The sequence below is a fragment of the Daucus carota genome, chromosome 5 (genome assembly GCF_001625215.2).
Source record: "Daucus carota subsp. sativus chromosome 5, DH1 v3.0, whole genome shotgun sequence".
Classification (NCBI taxonomy): domain Eukaryota; kingdom Viridiplantae; phylum Streptophyta; class Magnoliopsida; order Apiales; family Apiaceae; genus Daucus; species Daucus carota.
This window is the reverse complement of record NC_030385.2, coordinates 38,589,962-38,604,819: the sequence shown is the minus strand read 5'-3', so window position 1 is coordinate 38,604,819 and position 14,858 is coordinate 38,589,962. Positions and strand designations below refer to the sequence as shown.

The following is a 14,858-nucleotide window of genomic DNA, read 5'->3' as shown; positions in this document are numbered from 1 at the left end:
AAATTTTTTTAAAATTAGTAAAATTTATAATATAAAAAATTAAAAACTAATCTCACCCAATACTTTCATCCACCACTTTGCCAATTTTCTCACTCAGCTCACACTACTTTATATATTTTTCTTAAACTCTGTGTCCAGCCTCAATATAAAGAATTGCATAGGACGGAGAGAGTAGTTTATATAAATGAAGCTTCTCGGTTAATGGATTTCTGTAAGTCTGACGACCGGATTAACTAGACCAACTATAGTATCTTGACACAGAGGCAGATCTTAGAAGGGGCAAGAGGGAGCAACTGACCCCCCTTAATTTTTTTGTTTGTTAATATTATACATATTTTTAGGTTGTAAAATTGAAATTGACCCCCCTTAATTTTTTTGTGACCACTTTTAATTTTTTTTACAAAAAAATTGACCCCCCTTAACTTCATAGTCAGATCCGCCACATTGTCCTTTTCCCAGCTTACAATTTTTTTTAAGAACTCCTACTTTAACATTTTCTCCCCTTCTTCGTTTTATTTTAGACTTTTGTTTTGTTCCTAGAAAGCTATAAGTTAGCTTTACAGGTTGCACTCCAGGCTTTACTCTTGTTTATATACTTAGAGTCAAAGTAAGATCCAATACAGATTTGGCTGCCACATTTGACTGATATCTAATTACAAGTAGTGTATTGGCGGCTAAACTACAATTTGGAGTTGCTGAATCAAAGACTAAAGAAGACTTCTGCGCAAGGAAATAAAGATGAAAAGACAATACTTCACTTTACATTATAATTTGGAAAACGTTGCTAGACAGTGGTATCGGATTACAATTGACAATCGAAAGAGAGAGAGAAACAACATACAATGAATTTTCTTAATATGGAAAGTATACTCGTAATCAGGGAGCACACAATGGTCTGGATTCATAAGCACGCAATGCTTTATCACCTGTATTGTAATTTACCTGTCATTTGAATACTAGTGTTGTCGAATCCAACCATTGAATTATGATCAAAACTGGTGCTTCCAATAGCGTCTGAAAGCACGCTCTGGTTGAGCAGGTACTCGGTCTCAGTATGATCAGTTGTCGAGTCTTTATCTAACCATGGATGCTCGACCATTGCTTTCAAACCCTCTAGCTCCGTGGCTACTTCCTTCATACTTGGCCTTTTGTCTCCTGTCATTTGTAAACACCTTGCTGCCAGCATAGATACTTGTTTAATCTGCTGAATGTTCTTCTCATCATTAACTAGACTTTTTTGAATGATGCTAGGCATTCCATTGCCAGTCCTCATCGAAGATATGAAGTACATTGATAGACTTCTATTTTTTTCTGGCCTGTCGAAGGATATTGCAGGCTCTCCTGTAAGAAGCTCCGCTAAAACCACTCCAAAACTATAAACATCGCTCTTCTCTGTCAATTCACTTGAATGGAAGTACTCTGGATCCATATATCCGAATGTCCCTTGCACTAAAGTGGCTATTTCAGCGTGATCTCGAGGCACTAGTTTTGAGGCCCCAAAATCTGCCACTTTTGCAGTTAAATTTTCATCAAGCAGTATGTTGTTGCTTTTGATATCTCGATGAATGATTGGCGGAGAAGCAGCAGAATGCAAGTAAGCAATTGCTCCTGCAATTTCTGCAGCTATTTGTAGGCATAATTCCCATGAAAAATAGGTGCTAGTATCTTTACCATGGATATGGTCAGAGAGGGTTCCATTTTCGATAAACTCGTAAACCAGAGAAGGGACTTCTGTCTCCAAACAACAACCTATTAGTTTTACTACGTTGATGTGGTTGATCCTGGAAAGAATGATCACCTCGTTGATGAATTGTGAAGTCTGGATCTACTCACTTATTTTGGACTTCTTGATGGCAACTTCTGTATTATTAGGATATAGCACTCCTTTAAAAACTGTTCCAAAACCCCCCTGACCAATGATTCCAATTTCATCATAGTTATTTGTGGCTTTTTTGAGATCTTCTTCACTAAAGAGCCTGGTTGTTTTGGCCAAGTCATTGTCTTTAGACAGCTCTTCTCTAAGTAAAAAACCACCATTTCGCGCAAAAAACCTCTCTTTCTGTTTGATGTGCTTTCTTTTTGCCAGAAACCAATATATCCAAGCACTCCCCACAACAGGGCCGTGCTCACAGCTGTAATTCAAACCATACAATGAATAATCAATCACTTTTTATGGCATGTGTTGGGAACTTGGATTTCATTTGAAATCCACGATTGATCAAATAACATGTTTGGATACACACAAAAAATTGGATTTAAATTTCATTTTGAAATCCAGATCCAGCAGATATTTGCAGTATCTCGAGCATATATATCATATATCAAGGAATGAAATAAAGGTTACTTACCTATTGCGATGCCAGATCCAGCATCACGACTCTTTTTTTCGCAACCTTTTCCATCAGCTGTAAGCTTATGACCATGTGGACATTGACATTGGAAGCTTCCAGGCGATTCGTTGTGACATGTTGCAGGAGGCTGACAGGGATTTGAAGTTGCACATTCGTCAATATCTAGATGGGATTGGTAATGAGTTAGTAGACGAATAAAATGTATAATATAATTTAGAAATATATATGCTTGAGTAGATAAATAAATGACAGATTCTAATATTCTATTGCAATAATGAACAGCATAGCTCTCTGAATTATAATTATGTGACAGAGGAACAAATCAATTGACATACCTATGCAACCATTAATCAAGTAAGGATTTCCGTGGTAGCCCGATGGACAATAGCACCGGTAGCCAGTGCCCTTGCCATACTCTGAATCAATGCAGGTGCTATCCGGTGCCACACATGCATAACTTGCTTTATTCTTCTTTGCTATAGCACAAGTTTGATTTCCGACAGCCCAATCAAGCATAACAGGAAATGACCTCTTCTCAAATGTGATCAAGTCCGAAGAAGAGAAGTTGTAAAAGCCTTGTTCCGCAACAAAAGCTGAGCTACATGGGATGTCTGCTAAAATTGAGTTATTGTAAACCTGAAATGTCACTTCAAAGTCCCTGGCACCTATTGGCAGTGAAGTCTGGCAACACCCAATCCCGGAGCATGATCCGTCTACCACGCTTTCGACACGGTCACATACTGAGGCACATCCAGTCGTGTAGTTTTGAGCCCGTTTACCTGTGATGAGTGCTAAAGTTGAGCATCCAATGACAGTGAACTTATTGAGGGTGCTGTTGACTTGAAATTTAGATAATCTAAGAGCAACCGAATATTCTCTGAATTTTGCTGTTATATCGTTGTAACAGATGCGAGCTGCAGGAATTAAAATGTGAATATGATGATCATCGAGCGTTATGTTAAGTACAGGTATAGAACTTTTTCCGAGGCGAGGGGTGTGGTCACTGCAGTTGATAAAAAAAGAGCTAGCCTTATTTTCAAGATAGCAGCCTTTTGATGTGCCGAACGGGTAGGGAACCACAAGGCCACCGCAGGTGGGAATACAACCAGGCTTCACAATTTCATATGCCGGTAGTACTGGTGCCCGTGCTGGTGCGGGCATGAGTGCGGGTGCGGATTGTACGATATAGATAGTAATTTGAGATAAAAGTGTGAGCGGTAACCAAACAAATATCATACCTAAATTATACATTCTCTCAGTTTCTAATATTTGCTTCCCCTTTGATCCTTTGTTACTTCAGTTTTATAGGAAGATTAGGTGCATAGACCTGTGTTCGAAGGAGTTTAAGTCGTTGATATTAACACTCCATCTGCAGAGCATTTCCACACGCTGCAGACAAGTCAATGGCAACTAGTCTCGGTTCGAGTTTTGTCTTTTTATTTATTATATTTTTGTCGAAATTTGTTTTTGAAATTCATTTCATGTTGTCATGCATAAACGAATACTATTGTGTGTATTATTTCTTGTAATTTTACTTTTTAATCCTTGATAGGATATACGTACGCAATTTTTTCAATCATGAAATTGGTGTTTTTAGCGGCTTCTTATTCTCTATCAATATTATTTAGCTATCAAGAAACCACAACCTTGATCACATTTCACACTAAATCAGTTACACTATGCTACTAATATAAAGATAATATACAAAGAGAAAGAGTAATGTTATGCATCACGTTAGTCAATTTTTTTTTCTCAACGGAAAATAAATAATTAAATTTAATTTAATAGTTAATATGACTATAATATAGGGTCTCATTAATATTAATATTGATGTGAGTAAAATCAATCATAAATTGTCAATTGAATTTGAAAAAAGAATGTAATAATTTTTAGACACCTAGTATTTCATTAAAAAAATATTATTTTTGATGTGCTGCATTTGGCAACAGAAAATATACTATGGGAACTTATTATAGTCATTTTCCGACTGATTCATGTATATATTTATAGATATGGAAAATGTTATACTCTATATTTTACTGTATCTAATAGCTAGATTTATGTGCATGCACATTTATATTTCTATTCATCATTATTATGAATAATTTCATATATATTAGTTTTATATGTGATTATAAATTTTTTAATGAATCGAATATGAAAAGGGGAAAAGAACAAATATTCATGACATGAGCTAACCTAATATAAACTTCATAGCAAAAACCGAGAGGTATTAGTTCTTTTCGGTGTCAACATAAACGTGGAATGAAATTATATGAATTATTGCAAGTGTAGCGAGCGATCGCATTTTGATTTATTGCAAGGGCAGCAAGCAGGAAACTCTCGTAGCATTTGAAAGGGTGTTGGTTATGTGTGTTTTAAATGATATTCACTCTTCGGCAAAAAAAAAATGATATTCATTCTGTTGTTTTTATTTGTTAATGGTAATTTTTAATTATTTGACATGCATTATTTGACGCATATTATTTGATGTATATAAAACTTTAATTCATTTTTGAATTTTTTAATAAAAATTTGAACAAAAATATTTTATTTAAAATTAAAAAATTAATTTATGAAATTATATTATATAAGAGTGTTGAAATGTGTGCTGAATATTTTATCCAAAATATTAACAAACCTAGACGCACTACTAGAAATTCGTCAATAAACATCGGCTAAAAAGCGATGTCTTTTGAAAATACAAGCGATGTCTTCGCGTGCGATGAGAAAAGTAGGTACATTTCACATCGTTTTTTGAGCCGATGTCTATAAACAATATACACATCGTTTTATATAACAATTTGATGTATTTTTTTTAAATAGATACCTTCACTATAATTTCAGGTCCTCATTCCTATGTCTTCTATATCATTTTAAACTTGTCACATGCTTAATAAAATGATACTTTAATATCTTAAAGTTTTTGTTTTAATTTTGATTTATTTTTAATGATTTTTTCTTGTTTTATAATGAGGCGGGAGTGAATGTATATGTTAAAGGGGGGAAAAACAGTAAGGGGGGAACTTAAAAAATTGACTAAAGACGGGGAGCGCTGGGGCACGGGCTTTAATATTTTTAAGATTGAGATTAGACATCGCTTCATAAACAATGTGATGTGAAGAAATTTTAAAATGAGATTTTAGACATCACTTATGTTAAGGACTGATGTAAAGATACCAGAAAGACTTCACGAGCGATGTAAAAAAGGCATTTTACATCGGTGACATTTTCGACTGATGTCTAATGTGCGATGTCTATTGACGAATTTCTAGTAGTGACGGAGGGAATATAAGATATTGATTCGGTAGAATTATGTGAATTTTGTATTTCGGATATTGTTTATATATTAATTAAATATTTTTTATAAATAAGTGTTTTATTTTTAAATAAATATTTGTGTGTGTGTGTGTGTGTGTGTGTGTGTGTGTGTGTGTGTCTATATATATATATATATATATATATATATATATATATATATATAGAGTCATACTCCAATAGAAACCTCCTATTCTAGAAACTAAAAACCAAGCTGAAATATCACTAAATCCTAAAGTAAATACCACTAAATTCTTAAACAACCCCATATCCACCTCCATCTTCACCAACCCCACCTCCACATCCGCCACTGCCACCACCTCCGTCGTCACCTCCTCCATAACCACCACTACCTCTATGTCGCCCGCCCCCTCCATCTCCACCTCCACCTCCATTATTTCTCTAACAACACAATCTCCACTCCATCTTCACGAACCCAATCTTGGTCGCTGCTTCAACCTCCTTCAGCCCCGTTCATACTTCTTTCTCCACCTCAGCTCAACTTCAAAACGTGGCGGAGCCACCACTATTCCGGCAACGCTCCAACCCCCTACTTCAAGCCGCCCACACCTTCGCTACAATCATCCTTCCTCCATCTCCACCTTCACCTCCACCATCTCCACCACCGTCACCACCATCTGAATCGAAAACGTGAACAGATCTGGAGATTTGAGCAGTTTTTGGAACATATAAGGAGATTCTGGGCGGTTTCTGCAAGTTTTCACTAAGTCTTGCAACACAGATCACTAAATCTTAAAGAGAATATCACTAAATTATAATGAGAATATCACTAACTTGTATTGGTTTCTAGTTTTTATTTTAAGAGTGGTTTCTATTTGATCATGAGCCTATATATATATATATATATATATATATATATATATATATATATATATATATATATATATATATATATATATATAGGGTCATGTTCTCGTACAAACTGCTTATCGTACAAATCTACAAACTAACCCAGGCCCAGCCCAATTCCTAAAGACAGCCCAATTAACTAACCAGCCCAGTTTAAAAAATAAAAACCACGCGACTGATTTAAAAACAGAAAAAGGAAACTATACACGCGCATATACATACATAACCGTTACTCTCTCTCGCTCGCACTGTTCATCTCTCTCGCTCGCACAAGGTTAATTACTAAAAAACTGAGATTAACTACTGTTATTCTTCGATTTCTTGTGTTTTCTTCAATTCTAACAAGTTCTAATACTTCGTTTCGAACAAAATTTGCAGCAAATCGAAAAACTCGCACTGGACTTGGCCTCGAACTCAAACTGAAGAAGAATACCTTCAAATTCTTCGAATCGGTAACTAACTACACTCCAAATCTCGTATTGTAGTTATAGTAATGCTATATTTTCAATGCATGCTGGTACAACAATTTTTCTAGGGTTTTGATTGTAAATATTATCAAAAACTAACAAATTATGTTTATGTGTTCTGAAAACAGCAACTAGTTGTCTAAAATATCACTGTGAAAGGAATATATTATGGCTAGGACTAGAGGAGGTATGTTTTTGGGGTTTTGTATTTTTTTCTTTTCAAATTGCAAAAAGTATATGTAAAATTTTGTGATCAATATATGTACAATTTTGTGATCAGTATATGTACAATTAGTTATTACTGTGGTTATTGCTAATTCTGAATAGTCTTACTGATTTTGTGTTGATTTGGTATTTTTTGTGATGATTTTTTGATTTTGTAATGATTTTGAATAGTGTTGTGATATGATTTGTGCCGATTAGTGATTTTAAGTTTGAAACTGAGGAGAAACTTGTTTATTGTAGTGCAGAGTAGTTGTTTTTTATGTGCAAAGTAGATGTGTCGAAGTAGTTTCAAGGAGATTATTGTAATGAGCGGTATGGTATTAGTGATAACTGTATTCTCTGTATCAAGTAGATAGTAGGAATCTAGATGTTATTTTTTAATATAATGGGAAATTAATAAACAAAAAAGTTATGATAATTGTTAATAAGGCTCAGAGGCTTGAAACTGTGACATTATTAGGAATTAAATTAGTCAAAATATACATGAAACTAAAAATAAATAAGGATTCTGGTAAAAAATACTAGTGATTCTTCATGATTATTGTTGTACATATTAGTGATTATTAGTTGATATATTAATGATTATATGATTTGCTGCGAGTCCCACCACTGCTACTACACTGAGTTTTTAGTTTCGTTTTTGATTTCCGAAGTCTTCACCAATTAGAGTCATGGGTCGAGTCCTGGCTTGAGTTGTGCTGCATTGCTTTGCTTGGTTTTGTTTGTATCCTGTTTTTGTCTGAGTCAATGTCAGTTGTAACCTAGTTGCGTCCGAGTCTTTTCCGAGCCTTGTGCGAGTTGGGTTTAGGAGTTTAGATGAGTGGTTTTTCGTTTATTAGGTGCTCAGCTTGTGTTCTGGTTTTGTAATTGAGTTGAGCGTCGAGTTTTTGATTCATGTTTGCTGTATTAGTTTTCGCCAAGTAGTGTAAGTCTTGCTGACCGAGTCATTCCCCTGTATCGAACCTCCGAGTTGCTATGTTTCGTTTGGAGTCGGTATCGAGTTATTGCTTTCTCGAGTACTTAGTTCTGAGCGCTGCCGAGTATTAGTGTTTGGCTGTTTATTGTGTTGCTGCATATTTCTCTCATTTTAGTCATGTGTTTCGTCCAAGTCACTGCTGTTTTGTTTTAATTTGTTTCGTTTCAGAGTCATGGTCTCAGTTTTATTAGTTTAAGCCACATATTTTATTTATTAAGTTAATAATAGGCCTCATAGGTTTTGGTATATAGATTGAATTCATGGAAATAATTGATATGCCTGCCGTTGTTTTGAGTTTTGTGTGATGTGACCACTTATCAATATGTATTAATTTAATTTATTAAGTTGTGCTGCATTGCTTTGCCTGGTTTTGTTTGTATCCTGTTTTTGTATAAGTCAATGTCAGTTGTAGCCTAGTTGCGTCCGAGTCTTTTTCAAGCCTTGTGCGAGTTGGGTTTAGGAGTTTAGATGGGTGGTTTTTCGTTTATTAGGTGTTTAGCTTGTGTTCTGGTTTTGTAATTGAGTTGAGCGTCGAGTTTTTGATTCATGTTTGCTGTATTAGTTTTCGCCAAGTAGTGTAAGTCTTGCTGGCCGAGTCATTCCCCTGTATTCGCCAAGTAGTGTATTAGTTTTATTAGTTTAAGCCACATGTTTTATTTATTAAGTTAATAATAGGCCGCGTAGGTTTTGGTATATAGATTGAATTCATGGAAATAATTGATATGCCTGCCGTTGTTTTGAGTTTTGTGTGATGTGACCACTTATCAATATGTATTGGTTTAATTTATTAACTTAGCTTTCTTTATAATTCCCTCGCTATATCATAAAATATGTATATTTTATGATAAAAATGGAAGTGCATATCACTTCCATTTTTCAGTGCTGACAACTACTGAATCAAGAAACAGTTATTGCTATACTAATTACTTCTACCTATACATATTTTATCTCTATGACTTGTCTTAACTTGTTTTATGTAATGGATAATAGTCTTTTTAATCAATCATAGAATGACAAAAGGAGATGAAGTACTCAGAAATGTAGAATCACCACAAAGATACTAAAATTATCCCTATAGATAGCAAGTTGATTTACAGTGCTCATTCTAGGCTAAGTTTATGATAAAAACTATTATGCTTCTTTCATAAAAAGGTAATAGTGATTGATATGTAGTGATCTCTTTTCCTATATTTTACTTAATGCCTCTACAAGAAACTAAATTTTCAGGACATAGAGTACAATTGCGAAGAAGTTCCAGGCTTCAAAGGTGCAACCGCTTCAGCAACACTGCAGATGACCCGATTGACCTCGAACCTACCAAACAATCTGAAGTAAATAACAATATGGAAGATGATCAGCAGAATAGTACTCCTACCACATCTGAAGGAAGTAGAAAGAAGAGATATAAACATGCAGCAAAGAAAAATAAAGTCAAACCTGGACAAAAATCTACCCCTGATTCTGATGTATATTTCTCTACTATCTATTACAGTTCAATTCCTCCTTCTAACTTTACAATTGATTTTAATTATTATTCCGAATGTTAATGTAATATTCTTTTACACAGGAAAGTAATGAAGAGACCTATTCAATTCATGAATTGTACAGGGCTGAATTTCAAGCTACAAATACTAACAATCAAAGTGAAGCTACAGATGCTCAGAATCAAAGTGAACAAACTGAAGATGCACGGCAGACTGAGGATCAAACTGAAGGAAATTTTCAACCTCCAACTGAAGAAAATCAACATGAAGATCAAACCATGGATGAAGAACATGCTGAAGAAAATCAACAATCTCAAAGTCAAGAAGAAGCTCAAAATAAAGACAAATCTCCCACTGCAAAAAATAAGAAATGGAAAAGAAAGAAGACCGAAGAGGTACATAATTAGTTTTTTATTTACAATCATGGTTATGTGTTTGTGCTTTTTTTTAAAAAAATATGAGTGTTATAGCTATTGTCTTCATAAAAACATATTGTGTAGCTATCAATCTTTCATCACTTTTATCATTTCAATTCTATAGCAATTGTGAGCAATATAACGTGTAATATATAATACATTACTGACTAATCAGTAATATATTACTGACTAATCAGTAATATATTACTGACTAATCAGTAATATATTACTGACTAATCAGTAAATATAATGTAATATGTTTAGTTTTATAATATAACATCTAATCACTAATATATTGTAATACATTCCTGACTAATCAGTAATATATTGTAATATATTACTGACTAATCAGTAATATATTCCTACTAAAATATTAAAATTCCAATCCCTAATAAATTTGATATGCAACAGGAGGAAGCTCAGCCTAAAGCAAAGCGGCCAAACTTTCATTTGCCAACAAAGAAAGATGCAAATGAAAAATATGAGGTATATTCCTAAACAAATGTATTTAATTTCACTTATTGCTTCTGTTAGATTCCAACATCTAACTTTTATTAACTATCAAACAGGGTCAACCTGCAAAACATTTGCACACTCCAAAAGATGACTTGAAATTAAGAAATTCACCAAGGCTTTTTAGTGAAATGATCTCTGATCTCACAGAAGACCAGAAGAAATGGGTTGAGAGAACTGGATTTGGACGACTTCTTGATTTTACATTGGAGCTTATTCCGGCGAATTTAGCCTATAATGTTTTTCAGATTTTTGACCCAAACACTGTTTCACTGAACTTGAACAACGAGCTGATACCAATTATGGAGGAAGATGTATATGAAGTTCTCGGGTTGCCATGTGGACGTGAGAGCATAACCCTTGGAACATATGATTACTATCGTTCTAGAATTGACGAGTGGTCAGCACAGTTCAAAACAGAGAAAGAAAGTACTCAAGTGACAGTGGCAAAACTAGTTCAGTTGATTAAAAAACAAAGCTTAACTCAGAATTTCAAGTTCAATTTCTTACTTGTCTTGTCAAATGTTCTCATAGGAACACCTACATACTCATACATTGACAGACAAATGCTAAGATTACATGGGAACCTTGACGAGTGCTATAGATACAACTGGGCAGAGTTCCTAATTAGTTATCTTGTGTCTGCCACTAAAAGTTGGAATGAAAATGCATCAAGTCATTTCAGAGGTTCAGCCATTTTTCTAACGGTAAGAATCATCATAATTTGCATCTACCAGTTTATTTTGTTTAGAACTAGTAATAATTATTGAAATTTATCTTGCAGTTGTTTTATGCTGATCGAGTTAGACACAAAGGGATTAAGCTTGTTGAGAGGCAGTGTCCTTCTTTCAAAGGCTGGACACAGGAAAAACTAAGAGAAAGACAGGCAATTGATGTCTATGGAGGCCCTTTTGGATTTGGCTTAATTATGAAGCCATTACGGGACTTGCCATCTTCTCAGGAACAGACTGCAACAGAGGTATACAACTTAATAAATTAGTCATTATATATCAAACTTAATAACAAAATCTTTTAATTAGCACTGTGCTTGTAAGTAGCTACTAGTATTTGAATCAAACGATCATTGATGCTAAATTACAACTTGTAACAATATTTAGTAATTTACTGATTTTTTTTATTTTCAATAATTTATGCTAAATTATATCTTTCATGATTTTTTTTCCTAATTTTAGAATGCAAAAGGAAATGACAAAGGTAAAGATGTCCCTAATCCACCTTTGGATGACTGGAATTCTCATCAAAATGATGATGACCTATGGGAAGAATGGGAAAGGGCACAAAGACAATCAGTTCAAAATGAGGTAAATATTTATACTACATAGTCGATATTCATTTTCTCTTAAAATCAAACACTGGTACATACTAATTTTTGAAATTTAGACCAATGACCGTGAGGATGTCCGTGATACTGAACAACACGTCCAAGTTGAGCAACAACATGATGATGGACAGGCATCATCCGAAAAGGTACATGTAATCTTACATAGCTGATAACAAAACCATAATATGTGATTGATTATTTACATATTAATGATTGATTGACCATAATTTAGAAATTAAGTGCCTTAGAACTTAGGGATTTCATGTTAATTTTAAAATAATATGACAAAAAATCATATTATTTTACCTCAATGAATATACCCTAAAATTTCATAACTGCGGTGATTAGGATTATCAAATTTTCAATCCAATTTCAAGAAACTGAACCTTCGACATGGAATAGTCGATTTTGCTCACCCCTGTACCTTCGACAAGAAGAAATATTTCACACCAAAACTTGAAAGAGACTTAATGAATTAACTTAATTATGACATGCATTAAACCCTCTCTCTTAACTTATGTGCATGCTACTATAAATAACATATATACCGGTCAAGTTTTAACTCAAAGACATGGACCCTGGAGTCTGGACTCTGGACTGTTGCCATGCTCACCCTCACTCTAGACCAGGCCTGCCACGAACCAGCATCTATATTACCACCAGGCCTGCCACGAACCACCATCTATATTACCACAACTGCATAATTAAAAACACATGCATTATTTTACTATTCTAATCAAATTCTTCTAGTATTGTAGTAGTTTAGTTTATTTTTTTTAACTTACTTTACTGATTATTTTTAATTCTATAATGTTTTAACAGGATTTTGTAGAGAGTATTAGGTCAATGGCTAATGAGCTCATTGATACTAAATTGCTCTTTGACACTGAGCTAAACCTAGCCTTGCAAAAATACCCAACAAATAAACAGCTCCTTGATATCAAAAACATTGTCTTTAATGTTTTCCATCAACAAGGAACTGAAAAAACCACAAACACTGGTCCCCCTGAACAAACAACAAAGACTCTTCCCCCTGAACAAACGACAAACACTCGTCCTACATACTCTCGTCCATCAGAACAATGCACAGACTCTTCTCCTCCTGAAGAAAACACAGATACTGAAGAGTTTCAAGATTGTTATGAAGAAGAGGATTTCCAGCTGACAATAGAAGATGTTGAGCAGCTTGATCTTTTAAGTTTTGTAGACTCAGCAAAGATTAATGCTCAGCAGACGGAATTATTTGAGACTGACACTGTGGGTGAGATATATCCTTCCTTTTCACTTGGAATAGATGATGAAGAAGATATTCCACCAATTACTCCCAAACCAGCACTAAGGGAAAAGAGTTCCAGAGCACTGAAAATTGGTCGATATGGAAAATCTCCCTTCATTGAAAGGGTGATTGACATCCATTCAAAAATAACTAACCAAGAATTTGGAGTTTGGCGTTTTATGACTGAAATTAAGGATCCAATGTAAGTTTCTCAGTATCTAACTTAAGTTTCATTCACCCCCCACCCCCCCACACACTTAAACATATATAATTTTAACCACACACTGAAACTAATATTTTGTGCAGGGAGCAAATATTTCTATGCAATGATTTCTTCTGTTTAAGAGAAGATATGCAATCACTAAATATTGGGAAGCATTTAGAAACCATGGTTGTTGATACATGGGCTATAGTTCTCAATGATGCAGAGAAATTCAAGTCAGATGATTCGCCCCTTCGGCTTTTCTTTACAATAGGATGTGTGGTAAATAAAATTTATGTGTTTTCTCTATACTTTTGCCTTTAAATGTATATTTCAGTTCCCTATCTTATATGTCTCTAAATTTTTGTTATAAAGAATGCAACATTGGATGAAAAAAAGACTCTTGCAACAACATACAAATTGTTTGCTGAAAATGTTGATAGTATGCTGAACCAATGCAATCGTACAAAGCTGGATCTCATTGATATGGTAAGACAGTAAATATTTCGATTATAATTTAATTTGAAATTTCCATACGTTATATATAATTTTTGCTTTTTTCCTTTCTATATAGGCATTTTTTCCAATTTGTGCATTTGAGCATTACTACTTGATTGTCTACCACTTGAAGAATTGGAGTTATGAAATCATAGACAACATTGATAGATCAAAAATTGATCCAAAAAAATGCTATGGCGAAAAGCCAAAGATTCTGGTATGTATTAATCCTATGTAACCTACTTTGTACCTTGCCCTGTAATAGTTTATAGCTCACATTACATAAATTTGTCCACTAATCATTTGCTTTTACATTATTTCACAGCATTCTCACTTTGTGAAATATCTGCACGCGAAGGGTCATGTTGGTATCTCAGGAAAAGTTAAAAAGATGAAGCCATCATATCTAAATTTGCCATGGCAGACAAGGAACAACTCCATTGATTGTGGAGTTTTCCTCATGCGACACATGGAAAGTTACAAAGGAGATCTAAAATCATGGTCAACTGGATTGAATGAAGAAAAGGTAAAAAAATCTCAATGTTCTTTAACATTATAAACTGTTTCATTTCTGTATTTCTAATTGGATTAATTCAAAAATGAAGGATGGCCAAGATCATCAGATGATTAAACTAAGAATCAAGTACAACAATGCCATTCTTTCTTCTCAACTAAATCAGAAGAAAAAAGAAATTCTGAAACAAGGCAAAGAGCTTTACATTGAGGCTGCATCCAAAAAACTTGTCGACCTGGTCATTAACTCTTCACAACAATCTCAGGAAGAAAGGCAAACAAGTACTATTGCAGCAAAGTCTCAGAACAAGAAAAAAGTAACCTTTGCCAAGAATTTGATTACTCCATTTAATGAAGTTAGTGATCCACAAAAAGATGTGTAATGCACTTAGTTCAAAATTCTGTGA

General features: G+C 34.2%; 2 protein-coding genes across 2 annotated transcripts; both read right to left on the bottom strand.

Annotated features, from left to right (window-relative positions):
* Nucleotides 1-733: 733 nt before the first annotated feature.
* On the bottom strand, nucleotides 734-3,661 carry LOC108221731 (wall-associated receptor kinase 5-like). The gene is made up of 3 exons (XM_064094792.1): nucleotides 2,687-3,661; nucleotides 2,349-2,513; nucleotides 734-2,132 (listed from the first exon to the last, which is right to left on the bottom strand). Exons 1-3 carry the CDS (start codon nucleotides 3,600-3,602, stop codon nucleotides 1,834-1,836), a joined length of 1,380 nt encoding a protein of 459 aa, XP_063950862.1. The 5' UTR covers nucleotides 3,603-3,661; the 3' UTR covers nucleotides 734-1,833.
* LOC135152879 (wall-associated receptor kinase 5-like) lies at nucleotides 923-1,429 on the bottom strand. Its single transcript, XM_064094034.1, has one exon. The coding sequence runs from the start codon at nucleotides 1,427-1,429 to the stop codon at nucleotides 923-925; it is 507 nt and encodes a 168-aa protein (XP_063950104.1).
* Nucleotides 3,662-14,858: the final 11,197 nt, after the last annotated feature.